At 35.8% G+C, this 22,039-nt stretch overlaps 1 protein-coding gene across 2 annotated transcripts; it reads right to left on the bottom strand.

The window, feature by feature from the left end:
• Positions 1-4: 4 nt before the first annotated feature.
• Positions 5-21,817, bottom strand: eva1a (eva-1 homolog A (C. elegans)). Of its 2 annotated transcripts, XM_051133764.1 has the most exons (4): positions 21,435-21,817; positions 6,618-6,661; positions 3,889-4,021; positions 5-2,099 (listed from the first exon to the last, which is right to left on the bottom strand). In XM_051133764.1, the coding sequence occupies exons 3-4, from the start codon at positions 3,977-3,979 to the stop codon at positions 1,729-1,731; spliced, it is 462 nt and encodes a 153-aa protein (XP_050989721.1). In that variant the 5' UTR covers positions 3,980-4,021; positions 6,618-6,661; positions 21,435-21,817; the 3' UTR covers positions 5-1,728. The 2 variants fall into 2 exon arrangements, with proteins under 2 accessions (XP_050989721.1, XP_050989722.1); XM_051133765.1 differs by lacking the exon at positions 21,435-21,817 and having other exon boundaries at positions 6,618-6,901.
• Between the last annotated feature and the right edge of the window lie 222 nt (positions 21,818-22,039).

Below are 22,039 nucleotides of genomic sequence, written 5' to 3'. Positions count from 1 at the left end.
GCCATAAACAAATGGTTTTAAAAGCTTTGTTTTTTTATTTTATCTAAAGATGTAGTAACTTTACCCACAGACAAACGTTTGGCACATTACTTCATACACATTCAAAACAACCATGTTAAAAGACAACCAGACACAAATTTATTTTCTAATAAATCCAGATATTTCTATTAAAAGAAATATCGTTGAAACACTTACACTGAATGAGTGTGGAATGAGACAGTGGAAGCATCTTTGTTACATTATTAAAATGCTGCATGTGTTGAACACCAAAGGGTGAGATAAGGACAGGAACATATTTGATATATCATACATTTCTGGGCCATGAAGTTGGAGTGAACTGTGCTCACGCACGGATGGATTTTACCTATAGCACCATGTTGAAAACTGATACTATCCTGTGAAAAATCTAGTACAAACAGAGGTGATTGTCTTCCATGCATAATTAATACTTGCTTGAAGAAGGCATACATTGTAAAAATGAAAATATACTTCTAGAATGGGTGTCTATAAGTTTTCCACCTCAAGTATCTTCTCATTTTTAGTGATTTTTTTTTCTAAAATGAAGGCACAGACCATCCTTACGTCTTGTCAGTTGACAAAATATGACAAACGAAGAGAAATCCTTCACAGAGGTCATGAAAACCCTGAGCTCCAAGACAAAGCTTTAGTATAATAAAAGTGTTTGTAACAGAAAGACATTTTGCTTAAATAAAAAAAGATATTAGCCAACTAAAGAATAAGATCTCAATAAAATTAGGTGTCTGAAATGTCCAATGTCCACGTGACCAAACCTACTTTCAGACGAAATTTATTCTAATTAAAAATACAGTATTTCAAGTCAAGCATATTCAAAGCTGAAGCATGTTATTTTTTCCTCCACCTGTTTTACATGGTGAATTCTTCATTAAAACAAGTTTGCATTAAAGGTACACTCAGTAATTTTCCCTCCTTAAAACATTTTACACACCAAGGAATGAATAACACTTAAAAAAAAAAATAAATCATGAAGTCAACATCCATAACCTACCTGTAACTTTATCCAACTTATTCTAACGCAGAAGTACGCATATGGGCGAGACTTCCTGTTCGTTAGCCGCTATATGGAAGTAACGAGAAGAATAACAACGTGCAGTAAACAGTTGCACTACAAACCAGTGTGTTCATAATCAAGATAATACATTAAAATAATATGGTAAGACACACCAATTTGCAATATCAAGCAGCAGAACGAGCTGTTTTGTACAGCTAAAAATAAATGGACGTGGATGTGACCGGAAGCCACAACCATAAAATGTACAAATGGCCACGCCCACTCTTACAGCAAACAGAAGGTGGATAAGAACTGATTTATTCTACATAAAGCAAGGCAGAGTGTATATGTTGCTTACTCATTCGTGAAATAAATTAATTATGTCGAATAGCCCAAATAGCTGGCAAAAGTGTCCAAATTTACCTAAACTTAATCAAATTAAAAACGTTGTTTTTTCATCCACGCCACCATAGGTATCAGCATAAGTATAATACGACTGTGGGCGCAACATAAACCAAAAATATATATACTGAGTGCACCTTCAAAAACACGTATGACACCATAAGAGATGTTCCGAAACGTTTTGTAAGTGTTGGCTTTTCTCATATCTCAGTCCCTTACTGTATCCCAAATATGTTTAATAGCTATTTTATTGTTTAATATTTCCTCAAACCTTCCGTCTCATTATTTCAGAGACTTTAATAGTAGCGGTTCAGGCTGCGTGTGCCCGGCATGTCCGGCTGTCCGTTCATCCAGATCTCCCTTATGATCCGCTCGCGTTCCTCTAATCGCTGTGCGCGCTCCAGCTCTTCGGCGGAAGTAAACACGTTACCGAGCGTCCGTTCAAAGCGCCGGTGGCGGCGTGCTGACAGGTCGGAGGTATTGTCCCAGTCCGAATCGCTGTCGCTTGTGTCACTGGTGGTCTCCGCAGTCTTTCCTGGTTTCTTGGGGGCTTGTTGCGTTTTGCAGTCTGTTCGACAGGAGATCTGCACCACCAACGCGATGAGCGTGAGAACGAGTCCCAAACACACTCCACACACAAAATACAGTGCCGCCCGTTCCGGGTGATCTGCAGAAACAGTTAAGAAGGTCAGTAACAGTTTGCATTGGACCACTGTTACATTGTGTAACTGAGTAAAGTAGGTCCAGTTTATAATTATTTGTTTATAGCATTTATAGACGTTTATACACCTCTTTTGTGGGCGCGGCCATTTGTAAATGTTATGGGTTTGGCTTCAGGTCTCATCTGCTTCCAGTTATTTTTAGCTGTACAAAACAGCTCGTTTTGCTGCTTGATATTGTAAATTTATGTATTATCTTAATTATGAACACTGGTTTGTAGTGTAAATTGCATCCAAAAGAAAAGTTTTTGTTTACATAATATATGTTTATACTGTGTATATTTATTAGGTATATATAAATACACACACATACAGTAAAATATTTGCATGTATATATTTATGTTCATGTAATTGATATTAAATATAAAACATTTTTAGATGTAAACATTTGTTTTTCGTAAATGTATACATGGATGTGTGTATTTGACTATTTGTATATACATAATAAATATAAACAGTACACATGTAGCAAGTCTTTTATTACGATTTCTTAAAAATAAGACATTTTTAATAATTAAATTTAAAAAAATATATACATTTTTATATTTTGTTAAAACATTTAAAAAATTCAAGTCAAGGCCAAAGTGTAGAAGTATGTACATTATGATTATTTGGCTTAATATTGAGATTATGATTATTCAACGCCATTACTCACTGACATTAATTTCAGAAAGTATTTGAACTTTTTTCTTCTTTTTTAACAGTGTACTTTAAATATGGTTAAACAAACAAACCAAAATTAATGATTAGTAGTTTTCAGTAAAAACTAATAAACAAATTGAAATATGTAAAAGGATTAGAATATATTTAAAAGCTATTTTTAAAATATGATATAAAAATATATATCTAAAAATACTTTTTGCCATATAAAGCAAGGAGGGAAAAACACTACAATAAGGCAAAAATTTTGATTATTTTGCTCAATATTAGGATCATAATTATAGCATTACTTATTACTTATTGACATTGATGTTAGACAGTAATTGAACTTATTCTTCCTTCTTAACAGTGGATTTTCTTGTACTTTACATATAATAATAATAATAATAAAAAAAAGTATATATATATATATATATATATATATATACACATTTTTAGAAAAAAAAGATAAATAAGTAGAAAGTAAGTTTTATATATACACAATAGAAGTTAATACATGAAAATACATTGCATCAAAAGTTTGCTCCTCTGTGTATATATATATATATATATATATTAGATTAGATTGTATACATAAATCTAAAAATCTAAAAAAATATATATATATATATATATATATATATAATTTTATTTTATTTTTTTGCAATATAAAGCAAGGAGGGGAACATGTGTACAGTAAGGCTGCTTGATTCTGCCAAAAATTATGATTATTTTTCTCAGTATTGAGATCATGAATATTTAACACCATTACTTACTGACATTGATTTCAGACAATAATTGAACTTATTTTTTATAAGATATCAGTGGATTTTCTTACACTTTAAATACAATAAAATAAATAAAAAATAAATCAATAAATAAAATAAATACAATTTTTATGAAAAAACAAAACAAAAAGTAGAAAGTAAGCGGGACCATCACAGCAAAAATGAATGTGGCACAGTTATCTTACGATTCTTCAAGATGTGCAAGACAAAATTGTAATTGAAAATAAAATGAAATTAATCGGCCAGCTTTAGTGCAGGGTATAGCTTTGGGGCTGTTAGTGTAGTAGCAGTGAACCAAACCTGCTTTTACCTGCTATGAAGGAGTAAGCAGCCAGTGCATTGCTTACTAAAGCCATCTCCTCAGTAGTGGCTTGCCTTTCATTGAGGAAAGCTGTAACCATTTCATCCACGCAGACGCTCTCTGGATCACTTATTGTGTGGCACTGAAAGAAAGTGAAAGAGGGTGAGACCGCAAGTTAAAACCAGTCTAAACCCACCTTCATTTTTTAAAATCTCTATAAAGGGAAGCGCTGAACCATAGCTTATAATGATGTTGTTTAAAAAGAGTGTAATTATATTGGGATTTCTCCCTACATTTAGGCTGTACCATAACCTTGTGTGCAGAGAAACTATTTTTACTGACTGGCTGGAAATTTCCAAACAGCAGAATAATGCTATATCTTTCTGTACAACCACAGACATTGTAACAACCTAAAGTTTAATTTCTCCTCATCAAACTGTCACACAAGATCAGACAAAAAGACATCCAACGTATACATTATTATTCACTGACAAGATGATTGACGACTGCAGTTGAGACAATTTATAATAGAAATTATAACCTTACTTAAAGAATTAATTATAGAATGCCATCCTGACATTCTGTCATTCTCTCTCCCCCTTGTAAAACCACTTCTAGGCACTGGGGAAATTTTTACTAGTAGATTATTGCCAAATTGCCAGGACATATTGGCTGGTTTTTGTCTTTCATCCCAAGAAGAATAAATAAAACATAATGAAACAAAGGTGGCTGAACGCAAACAACAGAAAACCAGTGTGACAGGATGGCTGGACAGAAAGATTGAGTTAGTCAGATGTTTTTCAGCAGTAGTCTGGGCTGAAGGTAGACGGCACTCTGGGCCAGTCATTCACGTGGGTGTAAAGGAATGTCTCGCTCTGTCTCCTTTAGAGGAAGACAGGCGCTCTTTCAGTGTAAATGAGGATATAAACTAGTGGCATTTCCCAAAAATATAGGTATGTGTTGGTAATTTTGAAAACATCAAATGTCTGTGTCCTTAAAATCGTGATTTTTGCCCTCTCCCACCTCAGAAATCTTGACTTCTTGAATGTATCAGTATCAAATCATCACATTCAAACAACAGTGTCATCATTTTGTGAACTGAATAATACGATAATCTGATATTCAATTCATTGTAGTGAAAACTATTTTATAAACCTGTTTAATATATACCTAATATATACCTGTTTATAAACTTATGGAAGTCTGTTTACACCACTTAATAAAAAAAAAAAAGGTTATTGCAACTTTTTATCTCAGAATTCTAACTTTTTACATAATTGTGAGTTATAAAGACAGAATTATGTTATATAAATTCACAATTCTGACTTTTTTTTCTCAGAATTGCATGATATAAACCCACAATTGCGAGAAATAAAGTTCACATCCTGCAATTCTGACTTTTTCCTCGCAAATGTTTGTATCTTTCAAATTTTCAGAACTGTGAGATATAAACTCGCAATTACGAGATATGAAGTCCAATTTTGAGACTGATGTGTTCTCAGAATTGTGTTTGTCTTGTTTGTCAGAATTGCAAATTTATTTAGTTTATATTAGATGTAAACTTGCATTCTGACTTTTTTCTCATGCAGAATTGTGAGACATAAATGCATAATTCTGAGACATAAACTGACAATTCTGAGAAATAAATTCTAAAAAAGTAATCAGAATTGTGAGATAAAAAGTCACACCTTTTTTTTTTTCCTTTTTTTAAATTTAATTTTCAGTGGCAGAATTGGGTTTCCATGCAACCCAGAATACAAAAATACAAGAAAAAAAGTCAATTCTCATTCTATTTTCTTTATAATATAGTAATTTTTATAATTTAATCATACATTGTTCAAAAGTCTGGGGTTGGTAAGATTTAAAATAAATAAATAAATAAATAATAAAAGTCTCTTATGCCCACCAAGGCTGCATATATTTGATCAAAATAATTTACATACATCATTTAATTGATCCAAAAAATAACTGAATTTTTAGTAGTATTACCTTAATCTTTAGTGTCACATGATGTTGAAAACAGTTCGCTTCTTAATATTTTTGTGGAAGCTGTGATGTATTTTTTAAATAGAACAGCATTACAAACCACATTAAAAACATCTTTACTGTCAGTTTGGATCAATTTAATGTGTCCTTGTTGAGTTAAAAAAAAAAGTACAATATCCTACCCCTAGAAATTATATTTTTCTAAATTTTGTCTATTTATTAATACATTTTTATGACACAAACATGATTATATTAACATAATAATGTTGCAAAAATTGCAAAGTTTACAGTGAATAGAAAAAAGCCTTAGTTTTTAAACTTTACATTTTCAAAGCCTTATTTTGTACCCTATTTGTGGAAAGTATCTGTTACCCAGCACTCCTACTGTAAGCTCATTTAACGGTTGGATCTCTTCTTCTGTGCAATCTCATGAAGCTCTTCATTCACCCTCATTACTGTCTTATAATTATGAATCTTTCCCAGGTTCTGCACCATAATTTGATGTTTAGACAGTATTTTCAAGTGTAAACACTCTGTGGAGCCCTCTCGTAATTTTTTACGAAGTGCTACGATCTGTGATGCTTGTTCTCTCTCACAAAAATTACAGCAACATTAATTAATTAGTATTATTATTACTCAAGTGCTCCAGTCTTACTTTATCTACTAAAAATGTTTTAGTTTTTGTTAGTTTCTACAGTTTGTGATTCATTTGACCTGATTAATACAGAACAGCACTATAGATTTAGTCTTACCTGGAGTGTGTTGATACATAGTGGTTCATCTATGCGATCTCACACTGCAGAGAAAAGAGAACAAAAGAAAGTAAGACAAAATGAGAAAGAAACTTCAGCATCCTCCCTTTGGCTCCTCAGTGCTGACAGACAAAGCAAAAGAAAAAAAAGAAGGGCTACTGTATGAGTCATAATGATCTATATAACAGATCAGCCCCCTCAGTGTTACGATAAGGCATTCAGTGGAAAACTCTCCTTCCCAAACTGTGTTCCTGTGTTTGTGTGTGTCAGACATCGTAGATCACACAGTATCACTATGAGTCCTTTTCCGGTACACACGCACTCCTCCATTTAACCACAGTGATTAGTCAGGACCAAAACCTCCCTAACTAGACAGGAAAACCAAAAAAACAATAATGTGTGTTTAAGTTGTATGGTGTTCACTGGGTCAGGCCAATTATCTGACTATTTGAAAGCCACAGTGCGTAAAACACTAATTTCTGCGTAATAAATTACAACATGAACTTCGAATGAATCATATCAGGATGGGATATCAGAGCATATTGAGAAATGACTGGTCAGTGAGCATTCCTTTCTAGTTTTGCTCATGTAACGGTTTAAAAATTATTATCTGTTGTCCTATCAGTACTTCAGGCTATTTTTATGGTTGGAAAACAGTATATGACTTAACTGTTGATCTTGTGGTTTTTATCTCGTCATGTTTTTGGAAACGGCAGTGGACTTTTCCCAGGACAAGTCCTTCTTTCCCACAGAAATCTCATGGGTCGTATCCTGTCTTCATATTAAAATAGATCTAAATTGCTTAACTTCTTCCAACATCAATACAAGGATAAGAGAGGCTTGTAATTTAATCTTATTTAAAGATTTATGAAAATATTCAACTAAATAATGAGAGATAAAAGAAAAGCAAGAGGAATTTAGCATTACATCACTTGCTCGAAACATCTGATGAAAGCATCACAATAATCCAGAAGTAATCCACATGAATTGAAGTGAGAAGCTGGTTGCTTGCAAGAAACAAAGTGTCATTAATGCGTTTTAACTTTAAACTGTAGCTTGTGGCCAAAATGCCTGTTCGTAATCTGTCCCCTGTTGTCCTCTAACACTTAAAAATCCACCAACATATTTGTTTAGAACTGTTTTTGGCTGTAAATAGCGTTTGTATATATGCATATTTCTCTCCTGATTCAGACGAGACAACTTTTTCACTTGAGAAAGCAATATTATAGATAGAGGACTCTATCTAGTCAGGAACAACAGTTTGAAGTTAAAACATCTTAATGATAGATTTTCATATTTGCAAACACATAAAACATAAACTGATAGACTGGAGTCATGCGAATTACTGTGATGTAATTATCAGCTGTTTGGACTGTCATTCTGACAGCACCCATTCACTGCAGAGGATCCGTAGGTGAGCAAGTGATGTAATGCAAAATTTCTGTTCTGATGAAGAAACAAACTCATCTACATCTTGAATGGCCTGAGGGTATATGGAAGCCCGTTTCTGCCACTGAATAAACAAATAAAAAAAGTAATTGCAACTATTATCTCACAATTCAGACTTTTCTCTTGCAATTGCGAGTTACCACCTCGCAGTTCTGACTTTTTTCTCAGAATTGCGAGATATAAACTCTGTTCTGATTTTTTTCTCAGAATTGCGAGATATAAACTCTGTTCTGACTTTTTTTTCTCAGAATTGCGAGATATAAATCTGTTCTGACTTTTTTTTCTCAGAATTGCGAGATGTAAACTTGCAGTTCTGACTTTTTTCTCAGAACTGCATAATGTAAACTCTTGCGAGAAAAAACTCAGAATTTTGCAATTGTGACTTTCCTCAGAGTTGCAAGTTCATATCTCGCAATTCTGACTTAATAATAGACAGTTGCAAGTTATTAATCTCATTTTCTCTCTTTTCTCAGAATTTTTGTTTTAGAATACGAGTGATAAACTCGCAGTTCTGTTTTTTTCTCAGAATTGTGAGATATAAACTCAGAATTGCAGTTTAAATCTCGCAGTTCTCAGAAATAGTCACAATTGTGACGTAACATACCATTTTGAGTAAATCTAATTTTTTCTCTTTTATCTTCAACTCACAGTTCTGACTTTTTTTCTCAGAACTGCAAGATATAAACTCACAATTGCGAGAAAAAAACGTAGAATTGAAGTTTAAATTTGGCATTTCTCAGAAATAGTTACAATTGTGACTTTTTTCTCAGAATTGTGAGACATAAACTCACAGTCCTGACTTTTTTCTCAGAACTGCGTAATATAAACTGTTCTGACTTTTTTCTCAGAATTGCAAGATATAAACTCACAATTGCGAGAAAATATTCAGAATTGCTGTTTAAATCTCACAGCTGTGACTTTTTCCTCAGAATTGTGAGTTTATATCTCACAATTCTGACTTTATAACAAACAGTTGTGAGTTATTAATCTGATTTTTTTCCTCTTTTCTCAGAATCTTTTTTTAGAATACGAGAGACAAACTTGCAGTTCTGACTTTTTTCTCAGAATTGCAAGATATAAACTCAGAATTGGTTTAAATCTCACAGTTCTCCGAAATAGTCACAATTGTGACTTTTATCATACCATTTTGAGTAAATAATCTCATTTTTTCTCTTGTTTCTTCACAGTTCTGACTTTTTTCTCAGAACTGCGTAATATAAACTCACAATTGCGAGAAAAAACTGACGTTAATTCGTTAATTCTGACGTTATAACAAACAGTTGCAAGTTATTAATCTCATTTTTTGTATTTTTTGTAATTTTTTTCTTAGAATTACAAGATATAAACTCGCAGTTCTGTGTTTTTTTCTCAGAGTTGTGAGATATAAACTGGAAATTGCTAGAAAAAACTCACAATTCTAAGATATAAAGTCACAATCCTCAGAACTGTGAGTTTTTGTCTTGTAGTTCTGACTTTATAACACAGTTGCGAGTTATTAAGTCTGAATTGTAAACTTGCAAATCTGATAGCACATCAGTCCTCTTTCTCCTTTCAGTGTTGGACTTTGTAATTCGCAATTTATAACTTGCAATTCACAAAGAATTGTGTGAAAAAAAAAAAAGTAAGAATTGAGAATTTTATCACAATTGAGTGTTTAAATCCTGCTGTTCTTAATTTCTCAGAATTGTAAGTTTATATCTGACAATTCTAATACAAATAGTCAAAATTGCAAGTTTATATCACGCAGTACTGAGGAAAAAAGTCAGAACTGTGTGATTTATACTTGCAGTTGCAAGAAAAAAAGTCAGAATTGTGAGATGAAGAACTAGCAATTACCTTTTTTGTTCTTTATTCAGTGGCAGAAACTGACTTTCATAGGGTGAGTACATTTTTAGCAAATTTTGATTGTTAGGTCAACTGCTACGTTAACCCTTTCACTGGTGAGTTTAAAGTTTTCTATCTGACTGTGAGTCTCTCTGTGGCTCAGTGCCAGCCAGCGCGCGAAAACACAGTTTGAATTTGGCAGTTGCATGACGACACAGAACGTTCTAAATCCCATAATGTGGGACCGTACTCACAGGGGCACAGAAATAAGAATCCCATATGTGGAACCGTACCGCTCAGAGGGTTAAATTGTATTAATTTGAATTAGATATGACTGAAATCTTGTCTCTTATACTATGATATTTTCTTTGACAGAGATTTGGTTTAATCGTGCAGATTCAAACAATGCGGAGTAAACGTGTAAGTCATTAAAATCTATCAGCAAAACTCTGAATCCATTTTTCAGCACATGCCTCCTCATTATCTGTTGTAATACCTAAATAAATTCATCAGAAAATAATTTTTTTGAAGCTTAATCACCAGGCCCATTACATTCTTGAATGAATTACTTTACAGTGTTTTCCTAGAATTGTCCATTCAAATACTTTAAAAGTGTTTTCACCGTTGTCCTCCAGATGGAACCACCGTTATGTACCGCAATCAAGAGAGGAAAGCGGCGGCTCATTTTTGGCAGGGCTTTATTGAAGCCAGCAGCCTGTAGTATTTCAGGACCTTGACCAACGGAGCCTGGCTTTAATCAGACACCGAGCCAAACTAAGCCCAAACCTGAGCTTCAAAGCTGGCATGAGCCAATACTCTTTCATTTGACTTCACAAATAGACGTCGAGCGAACGAGCAACTCTAAAATTACGTTGTTCCTCACTGAATAAGTTAAGAAGCACGACTGTTCTCATTTCAGCTGCATATAGGCACAAATAACTAATTCATTTTACGTTTACAGGCTCTAATCATTTTAACAGGAATCCAAGCACCTGTTTCCCAACTATAACATGATATTTAAGTTGAGACAATAATGGGTGCACAACTGCTGTCATTAGTATTCACAGCCAGGGTTAAAATGAGTCAATGTCAACTAGACCTCCCACAAGCATGCCAACCAGCCATGCTGCACAGCATTGTTGACCCATCAGGTCACTTTTAGCTGGCCAGGCATTTTCATGTGCCATCCGTGTCAATTCCTCAAGAACAAACAAACAGGTGGAGCGGTAAACAGGTGCATTTTGCAAGTGTTTTGCTCCTGAAAGAATAGTTCACCCCTCGAAAATCTTTTTTAATTGTGGAAAAAGATATTTTGAAGAATGCTCACATACAATAAAGGTTAACAGAGTCCAAAACAACTTTACGCCCCACTGACTTTCATTAATTATACTATACTAAACTAAAATCTGCGTATTCACATGCTGAATGTTGTCTGCTGAAAAAGTTAACTTCCTAAGAGAGTTTCCCTTTCTACAAACATGTCTTCCGAGCGTCAAAATAAACAGAAACAGACCACATCTTGTGGAAAAAAACATTACATAAACTTTTTCATCAGAGGATTGGGATACAAACTGCGTACAAGCGCAAGACCATTTAAATCCCTAAATATCACAGGGAGCCTCTTATTGTCCTTACAGAGTGACCTTATAAAAATATGTTCTCTCACTGGGGTCTGTTTATCGTGAACTTATGAGATCCAGCGGAGAAATTAAAGAGCAGGGGGAATTTCACAGACTTCATCATTGTTTTCATAGGAGAGAGAGATTAAACTAGTCTTCAAAAAAAGATACATTGGAGAGTTTTCAGATTTCTATTTTTAGAGGAAATGTTTAAAAATAGAGGTCAACACAGTTTTCCCACAGCTGTTTCTGATAAAAACAAATGACAAAATGGAACTCTGGTCAAAGAATATTCAGAGAAAGAAAGTTAGAAAATGCATGATAATACAGAGAGTGTAAAACAAAGGAATCCCTCAACTAGTCATGTTTTTGCTACATAATCAAACCCCTCAAATATACACGGAGTAAAATGAGTGGGTGAGCAGTTGATCTGACGTAAAGCAAACTGAATTCCCACCACTAATGACTGTTTTTTGTATCGTTCAGTTTTTAATCCCTTCCAGAGTTGGTTGTAACCACAAAACACTCAATCTCCTCACACCTCATAAAGGAAGATTAGGAAAGACGGCACATATGAATGCTCAAAATGTCAATGTCTGATCACATAATCCCACACACACATTGGACTCGGCCTAATAATTCACTGCATTTAATCCACTATGAGCCTGCATGGTTTATAGACTTAACTGAAGTGCACATTTACAGAAACACAGTCATTTAAAAAGAACAGAATGAGAAGGTTTAAACATTTTCAGTAACTAAGCTCTATAGTCTTTATCTTCCATACCAATGATAACTTCAATATTGAAGTTCTGTTCTGTTATGATTTTTATTAAATGTATTAGATTTTTGATTTTTAAAAGTATATATACAGTGTTGGGGGTAACACGAGTTAGGTAATAATATTACTTTTTTCAGGTAACTAGTAAAGTAACGCATATACACACAATATTCATATCATACGATAGAACTCCTCATTCTGGACAACTTTGACTCTTGACCCTCCACTTTCAATCAAATCATTTGTTTAACTGATTGAGAAAGTGTAAAAAATCTACTTTTGCGAACTAGTCCTAGGTTTTTCCGCTCAATCTGGAAAAAAAAAACACTGCAGTACAATTCTCTGGACTCTCTAAGACAATAATTATTAAAAATATTCCCTTATGGGAGGCTATAACGGGGTCGTTTAGAAAAGGGGCCTGTCCGAATTTACCCAAAATCCTATAAAGCCTAAAGGAAAACTCTGTCGTCACCAATAGCCTTGTGGGCAGCGCACCTACATACAGCGCCATTGCACTCCGGGCATCCTGTGTTCGAATCCCGACTTGAGGACCTTTCCCGATTACACCCGCCCCCCCCTAAATAATTAGATTAATTGATTAATTTCCTGTGATATTTTTAGATTTATAGGATGGACATTGTCATTCTAAAGAGCACTTGATTAATACTTTGGTTCATTTTACTGAAAGAAAGACTGTAAACTTTATATATTAAAGCATTCTGCAACTTTCAGAAGTACATATCCAAAGCAAAAACCATGTAACAATAGTCCGATTTCAATTTTATAGGGTATATTTAGAGATATGATCTTAAAAAACGTAACTGAAAAATGCCAGAACCCAAACAGAATTAAATCTGTATTTCATGTTACGGCCTGAGATCCTAAATACGGCCATGATTTATTTCACTCTCATTTGCCTGCGCTACACCGCTTCACCCTCATTATAATCACAAAACATGACTTTGGGCAGATTCATTTGCCAGCCTTAATGCTACACTTCCTCTCTGCCTCGTTTTTTTTATTTTTTTTATTTCTCCCTCGCTTTTTTTCTTCTCTAATATTAGGTTTCAGAATGCAGGGCCAGTCTTAGCTCTCTCCAACTCAGCCTCTGTTAGCTCAGTGAAGCAGAACAGTGGAGCTGGAGGACCTAAATGTACTTAACCCCACACAGATGGGAAACTAAAGCTTTTCCATACCTCAGCTGCCTAGAAAAGAAGAGAGACGGGCAGAACGCTACTATTATTTAACGTCACCATAGCCGTTTTCTTTTAAAAATGTTTTTATAATGCCACATTTAACTGTTTATTGTCCTGATGAGAGATATAGTTAGATGAAAAACAGAGGGCTGTTGAAGGATGTTGCGCTTTTGTACTGATTTAGCACCAGTTTCTTTGACCCATAACCACTCTGAGAGAAAAGTGGGTGCTTAGGAGAGCCATGTTTACCATGCCGCTGATTTTTGCTGTAACAGCAAGAAAACATGATGAGTTCATTTAGGGCAGGCTTCTTGGAAACAGAATGAAGCTTTTGACTAGAGAATTTCTTAGTAGAATCACTTCATTTTGTTGAGCACTTTAGTGGAGAACTGTGTTCAAACTGGCCCCAAGGGATGTCAATGTGTGTGTTCTGTGTTTGTGCAGCTCTGTGTACCTTGGCTCTAAGTGACTGGCACAGTATTCCCAGTTGAATCCTATCCTCAAGTGAACGTTTCTTTAAATTTGGGGTTATGGGTAATTATTCTTTAAATGTACAACCTCCACATGGGCATGAAATAAGTACAGCAGTAGTTCAAGCAAACGTATAACCAGAGGCTATTGAGTCATATTGTAATCCATGTGAAAAAAAAAAAAAAAAAAAAAAACATTTAAAACTGTAATAGTGAAGCTTACCCTTTAAAAAGAACAATTTATATTAAGTTTGGAGCCACACACTATGTGGGGGACCTAAAATTGTGTCCTTAAATTAAGAATTCATTCCCATGACTTAAAACATCAACATTAAAACATCACCACATTGTACTAATTTGGTCCCTCATTTTATTAAATCGTGGCCAAGATGTACTGATTCATTCCCTTTTTTATTAAATCATGGCAATGTTGTGCTGATTCACTCCCGTGTTTTAGTAAATCATGGCCAAGTTGTACTTATTTACTTGCTTGTTTTAGTAAATCGTGGCCATGTTGTACTGATTCACTCCCTTGTTTTAGTAATCATGGCCAAGTTGTACTAATTTACTTGCTTGTTTTAGTAAATCATGGCCAAGTTGTACTGATTTACTACCTTGTTTTAGTAAATCGTGGCCGTGTTGTACTGATTCACTCCCTTATTTCAGTAAATCGTGGCCAGGTTGTACTGATTCACTTGCTTGTTTTAGTAAATCGTGACCATGTTGTACTGATTCACTCCCTTATTGTATTAAATTGTGGCCATGTTGTACTGATTCACTCCCTTATTTTAGTAAATCATAACCATGTTTTACTGATTCACTCCCATATTTCAGTAAATCGTGGCAAAGTTGTACTGATTCACTCGCTTGTTTTAGTAAATCGTGGCCATATTGTACTGATTCACTCGCTTGTTTTAGTAAATCGTGGCCATGTTGTACTGATTCACTCGCTTGTTTTAGTAAATCGTGGCCATGTTGTACTGATTCACTCCCTTGTTTTAGTAAATCATGGCCAGGTTGTACTGATTCACTCCCTTGTTTTAGTAAATCGTGGCCATGTTGTACTGATTCACTCCCTTGTTTTAGTAAATCATGGCCAGGTTGTACTGATTCACTCCCTTGTTTTAGTAAATCATGGCCAGGTTGTACTGATTCACTCCCTTGTTTTAGTAAATCGTGGCCATGTTGTACTGATTCACTCGCTTGTTTTAGTAAATCGTGGCCATATTGTACTGATTCACTCACTTGTTTTAGTAAATCGTGGCCATGTTGTACTGATTCACTCCCTTGTTTTAGTAAATCATGGCCAGGTTGTACTGATTCACTCCCTTGTTTTAGTAAATCGTGGCCATGTTGTACTGATTCACTCCCTTATTTTAGTAAATTGTAACCATGTTGTACTGATTCACTCCCTTGTTTTAGTAAATCATGGCCAATTGTACTGATTCACTCTCTTGTTTTAGTAAATCGTGGCCATGTTGTACTGATTCACTCCCTTGTTTTAGTAAATCATGGCCAGGTTGTACTGATTCACTCCCTTGTTTTAGTAAATCGTGACCATGTTGTACTGATTCACTCCCATATTTTAGTAAATTGTAACCATGATGTACTGATTCACTCCTTATTTCAGTAAATCGTGGCCAGGTTGTACTGATTCACTACCTTGTTTTAGTAAATCGTGGCCGTGCTGTACTGATTCACTTGCTTATTTCAGTAAATCATGGCCAAGTTGTACTGATTCACTCACTTATTTTAGTAAATCTTGGCCGTGTTGTACTGATTGACTCTCATATTTTAATTAATGCGTAACTATGTTGTAGTGATTCACTCCTTTATTTTAGTAAATTGTAACCATGTTGTAGTGATTCACTCCTTATTTCAGTAAATCGTGGCCTTGATGTACTGATTCACTTGCTTATTTTAGTAAATTGTGGCCAAGTTGTACTGATTCACTTGCTTGTTTTAGTAAATCGTGGCCAAGTTGTACTGAATCATTCCCTGGCCTCATAAAGTCATGGCCATGTTATGGTAAGTTGTTCCCTTGTTGTAGTAAATTGTGGCTAATGTGTGCTAATTTGTTTTCTCATTTTAATAAAATCTAAATAAGGGGAACAAATTAGAACAATGTGACTAGTACTGTTTACTAATTACTGAATTAATAAAACAACGAATATAATTAATAAAACAACGAATAAATTCTACATTTGTGGCATGTCATGTGCAGGGCTCTGTACTAAAGTAATAATGTATACCTTGCAAGGTTCACGCCATTCCACTGTCCTTCACAAAAGCCCTGTCTCTCAGACCTAGCTTCACCACGTAAGCAAGCCAGAGGCCAGATTATGCTCTTACTGACAGATCACATGAACACACATCGAAGCGCATGCACGCACATTCAGAGCAGACCCCACAGGATAAACAAACACGCATTCAGCCATCGTAGCGCACATGGTACACAGTCTCATCTTTGATCAGATACCTGAGAGGCCTATTTGACGATTATGAAGAACACTTGATCTTTCATTTCACTTGCAGTTTTATTTCCATCTTAATAAGTTTCATGCAGTACGCATTTATGTTAGCTGCTCCTAAAAAATATTAGTTAACCTTTAGCAGAACCCCAACAAATTAAACAGCTGGCCAAAGTCACTTGCTACACTGCATGTAAAATAATCTCAGGTCTGAAAGAAAAGCAAACCATTGTGTATTAGCAATGGTTAGTAGCAAACAGCTGAAATGTTGCCTGCACAGTTGATCTCTGCTAGAGGCGTCGTACACCTGGCTCAGAATTAAACAATTAGCTTCTCCATAATTATAGGTCAAAGAGTCAGCTCTGGTAATATCAGACATTAACTGATCTGCAGTATAATAGTTTGTTTCACAAAGAAAGAAACTGTCTGTGTGGACAGATGCTAAGTATTACCATATTTATCCAAGATCAAGCTTTGAACAGAAACTACAATCAGTTTCTAATGCAGATTAGACTTCCTGGCTGCCAAAGAACTGTTAAAAGCATTTTGAGGCTTATTATGCTAAACTTGTTCGCCACACAAGCTCATGAAAGGCATATTAAGGGTTAGTGTCTATAAAATTAAAATTCTTTTATTTAATCACACGTATATCTTCCAAACCCATGAATTTCTTTCTTCCATAGCAAATCCTTTTAAGTTAAGTTTTGAACTATTTAAACTGCTATAATTAATGAGGTCAGCTTCAGAAGACTTGTAATATAGCTGACTTCACACCAAATGCAAGCCGCATGCCTCGTCAAAAGCAAATAAAACCTATTATAATCAGTGAAGCTGCCTGATGTCTACAATAGATGTGACGTGTCTCAAAGCGCCAAGTTGTCAGCAGTATTTCTGAGCTAATTCCTGCATTTTCCTACATCAACAACACATTCAAATGTTCGCTTTAATGGGTCCAGCGTAACATGGTGCACCTTTGACCGATTTAATTTCACACAGAATGTGCTTTTGTGTGTAAATTTGCAAGACGCAGGTTTTTTAAAAAGTGCTGTTTGTCTGCGCTGATAGCCTTATGGGCAGTGCGCCAACATACAGCGCCGTTGCGTCCCGTGTTCGAATCCCACCTTGAGGACCTTTCTCGATCCCACCCCCATCTCTCTCTCCCACTTCGCTTCCTATCACTTCTGATCTGTCCTGTCTTAATAATGACAAAAAAATATTTAATTAAAAAAAGTGCAATTTGCATATCTAATATCTAATGCATATCTAATTCACATTTGCATAGTAAAACAACGGAAGGTAGCACAGTGGAATGCAAAAACGCATTCTGTGTGAACAGCTTTTTTATTGTTATAGAGTTAGACTTAGTTTTGAGGCAGGCTTGTTTTAAAATGATGTAAACCTTAAAACACAACACAAAGGCCCATTGTTTTTTATTTGTTTCTTGCTCTTTTCCTTTTAACCATAGCCACTTGTTCTTGTTTTCTCTTTAATTGCTTAACTGCAGCCTATTGGCAGAGCTGCTGTTTGCTGAATCATGAAGGCTTGTGATAGGCCGACCATAGCGCGGCACAAAACACATATCTCATGCAAAACATAGGCAATTCCTAAGGTTTAATGGCACAGGGGCTCATAAAATACCACATGCTCGCTGCCAGAGTCCTGTGTATTATTGAGCCTGATTCAGACTGACAGAAGGCTTTGTTGAATTATATTATAACAGTGCATAGTGACTTCAACCAGCCAAACCAACAGGGAAAAATTAAATTAAGTTTGGAGAACAACTGAAAATGGGCAAAAAATGTGACATGGGGAGCGTACTGAACAACAATATTCCCTGAAAGACTTCAGGAAATATTTAAAAACATGCTGATGATAAAAAGTAGTTTGTGTCACAGTGAATAACATTTTAAGTATATGGTAATAAGAATTTGGTGGTGCTTTTTGTCCTTTGTGGATCTTGACAGGCCCTATTTTTTCAATGTATAGAAAAGAGCAAAACATTCATCTACATATCTCCTTTTGTGTTCCTACAGGAGACCGAGGGCATACAGGTCTGGAACAACATGACCATTCAGTTTGAAGTCACTGGCCACTACACTTACTTCAACTCAGACCTGTTTGAATCCAGGCTGTTTCGCTGAACAATGCCGTCCAGTGTGTGTTCAGGGCCACTGGCCCCACAGTTACTGCTCTAGGAGTGAGAACCGGGACAGGAGCTGACACAAAGCAGCTGTCTAAGACCACTAGAGTGGCAGGAAGTCCTGCCAACATCTGGTCCTTCTATTAGAGACCCACGAGAACCAGAGCAGGCGACAGCAGGCAGACTCTAAAGGTGAGTGAAAGTATTGTTTCGAGTCATGAGGTCTGTGGGCACAAGGACATCACACTCTAAGAATTGGCTAGGTAGCTATTAGCTAATAGCTCAATTATGGTTTAGACATTAAGGTCTTTGTGTGTTTGACGACAGACGTATAAAATAGGAGGAATGACTTCCTCTATACTGACTCCGCTGACCAGCACAGAAAAGCTTCTGTTAGTGTTAACATTAGATAAGAATATAATGCTAAACTTCCTGACTGAGGTATCTAGGCTGCGATTTCTGTTTAATCACTAATAAAAAGTCAACGGTTTACAATAAGGTTAAGTGTTTTAAAGCGGTAGTTCACCCAAAAATGTAAATTCTGTCATTAATTACTCACCCTCATGTCGTTCTAAACCCATAAGACCTTTGTTTGTCTTCAAAACACAAGATAAGATATTTTTGATAAAATCCCAGAGCTTTCTGACCCTGCATAGACAGTAACACATTCAAGGCCCAGAAAAGTAGTAAGTACTAGGGCTGCACGATAAATCGTGATAATATCGCAATGGATATTAGGAAAATGTGTGATATTCATGCACGCATCTTGTCAGTGAAGCCTGGTTTTGTGATCAGTAGTAAATTGCCATCCGAAGGCCAGAGGGCGCTGTTGTGCGCAAACTCTAAATATGCCTCGCAGAAGAAATGCAGAAAATACCGACTGCAGCTGAATAAACAAAAGATTTAACTGTTTTTATTGATTCAGCAGTAAAAGTAAGTTTGGAGCAGTGTTGCCAAGTCTGCGGTTTTCCCGCAGAATTGGGCTACTTTAACACTTTTGCTGTGGGTTCTTTTTGATGTTTGTAGGTTGAAGCGACCCCAATAACATCATATTTAGCCCCTGAAATACAAATTTACCAGGGAAACCCTGACAAAAACGTGTATTTTATCTCTCGGAATACGATTTTTAACTGAGGACCCCCCTCGAAACACGATTGGGCTAGGTTTGAGTAGCAAATGGGCGGGTTTTGTTGTGAAAACCTGGCAACCCTGGTCTGGAGTAAAAACATGTTATTAAATGTGGTATTTCCATGTGCTTTCAGATGTAGCAGCATTTACTACACAGAGCCGTAGGTCACTGAGAGGCTACGCAAGCAACTTTATTATCACAGTGCGATTTGATAATATCAATGTATAATATCGATGATATCGTCTGCGTGGTTTTGCATAGTTTGTCGGTGAACTACAGCTCTGTGTAGTCAACGCTGCTCCATCTGAGAGCACACACTTGATGGAGATTTACTACTGATTACAGAACGACTTTAAGATGCGCATGGATATAGAATAGTCCATGTGACATCAGTGGTTAAACTGTAATGTTATGAAGCTACGAGAATACAAAAATAACCACTTCATTTAACAATTTCTTCTTTTCCGTGTCAGTCCATGTTCACGACAGCACCATAACGCATGCCGAAGTTCTGATGTAGAATCTGGATGCGCTTTGCTTTCTTTACAACCAGAGGATTGAAGCAGAAGAAATTATTAAATTAAGTAGTTATTTTTGTTTGCTTTATGTACAAAAAGTATTCTCGTAGCTTCGTAAAATTAAGGTTGAACCACTGATGTCGCATGCGCTATTTTAATGATGTCCTTACTACCTTTCTGGGCCTTGAATGTGTCAGTTGTGTTTATGTCTATGCAGGGTCAGAAAGTTCTCAGATTTCATCAAAAATATCTCAATTTGTGTTGCAATAATGAATTAAGTTCTTGAGAGGGTGAGCAATTAATGACAGATTTTTCATTTTTGGGGTGAACTACATAAAATTACAATACTTTTACCGGCAATACTTTTACAATACTTTTTGAATCGTATTGCAAAGTGTTAATCAAAAAGCCATAATCAACATTAAGGTTTTGTTTCAGTCATCAGTGGGTGTCTGGTTGTGCTCGAGGGACGATGTTGACCCTATTCGGCCCTCCCGAGCAGAGAAAGACATAAATCTAATGTGAAGTGTTAAAGGAAATCCTGCGAGCGTGCTGTTGTTCAAACAGAGTCCAGAACCCCTGAGAGTCATTCAACAGCTTTTATTTAACACAGAGAGCAAAGGTGTTCCCTTTCAACTTCACCATGGCGCTCGCACAAACCCCCCACCTGAGACTGACGAACTGACTTTCAGCCTATTCCACACCTGTGAATATAGATAATCTGGTACGTTGCAATTGAAATGACTAATTTATCCGAAATCACATCCAACAGTGGTGTGTTATGCAATTACAACTTCCTTAAATCATTTTCCTAGTCAGCTCTCAACCACATTATGAAAAATATTAACACGGTTGGCTGCTAGATACCAAAGACTGGCAGTCGAATGCATTGAATTGCGATGAGGAGAACCTCACTTCTGTTTACATATACTGTATTTATATTACAGTTGTCGTCAATGTACTGTATAACTGACATTCAACTTGTAAAAAGTAGAATATTAAAAGCATTAGGGCTGTGAGGCACCTATTAATCAGCTTTTAATATAATATAATAGTTTCATATATTTAATATAATTGTATTAAAAGTATATATTATATAATTTAAAATTATAATGCATACTATTTAATGAGTTCAACTCATTTCATTTATTTAAATGAATAACTAATAAGCCAACACCACAGCGACAACATGATCATCATACAGTTCCACTCAAACTCACCCAGTGTATATTTCTCTTGTCCATGCACACACTTCTGAGCTGAAGCCGTAAAAGATTTTTTTTACTTGAGTATTCCACTGTTTGTGAGTGAGTTCTCTGTGTGAGACTGCATATAAGTCCAGAAAACTCAAGGAAGGAAGGAAGAAAAAGGAAAGGTAAATTCTCCTAGATAGTCTGTTTGCCTATTCAAAACAGTTCAAAAAGTCACTGGTGGTAAAAGGTGATCATAACGCCGTGTGCAGATGCGTAATGGAGCTGTGCTTCTCTTTATAACCCATGTCAGGAGGACGCTGTGCCCTGGAAGCTGGAATGTGACACGGAGAAGGCAGGAGGCAGAAATATTCACCACATTGACGGACACAGACGAGTCAGAATGGAACTCTGGAGAGCAGTGAGTATGAAAGAAAGGGAAAGAGGGAGGTCTGAGAGATAGAGAGAGAGAGAGAGAGAGAGAGAGAGGGAGGGAGTCTGGAAAAGAAGGAGAAGGAGGGGGATGGTTGGACGACTAGTAGAGAACACGACATGACATGGGAATTTCATTCAGCCTGGACTTGGAATTTGCCTGTTAACTTTTGCTGGGAATTCTGCCCTGAGGCTCTCTGGGG

This window comes from Labeo rohita, chromosome 17 (assembly GCF_022985175.1).
Source record: "Labeo rohita strain BAU-BD-2019 chromosome 17, IGBB_LRoh.1.0, whole genome shotgun sequence".
Classification (NCBI taxonomy): domain Eukaryota; kingdom Metazoa; phylum Chordata; class Actinopteri; order Cypriniformes; family Cyprinidae; genus Labeo; species Labeo rohita.
Note: the sequence above shows the minus strand (reverse complement) of the source record. Positions and strands in the feature narration are given on the sequence as shown.

What these genes read in the sequence shown, in the direction of transcription:
- eva1a (XM_051133764.1), bottom strand. Translation starts at nt 3,979, where the DNA reads ATGGTTACAGCTTTCCTCAATGAAAGGCAAGCCACTACTGAGGAGATG. An exon ending in TGCTTACTCCTTCATAGCAG is followed by an intron (nt 2,100 to 3,888) that starts GTAAAAGCAGGT and finishes CTGTTTCTGCAG; the next exon opens with ATCACCCGGAACGGGCGGCA.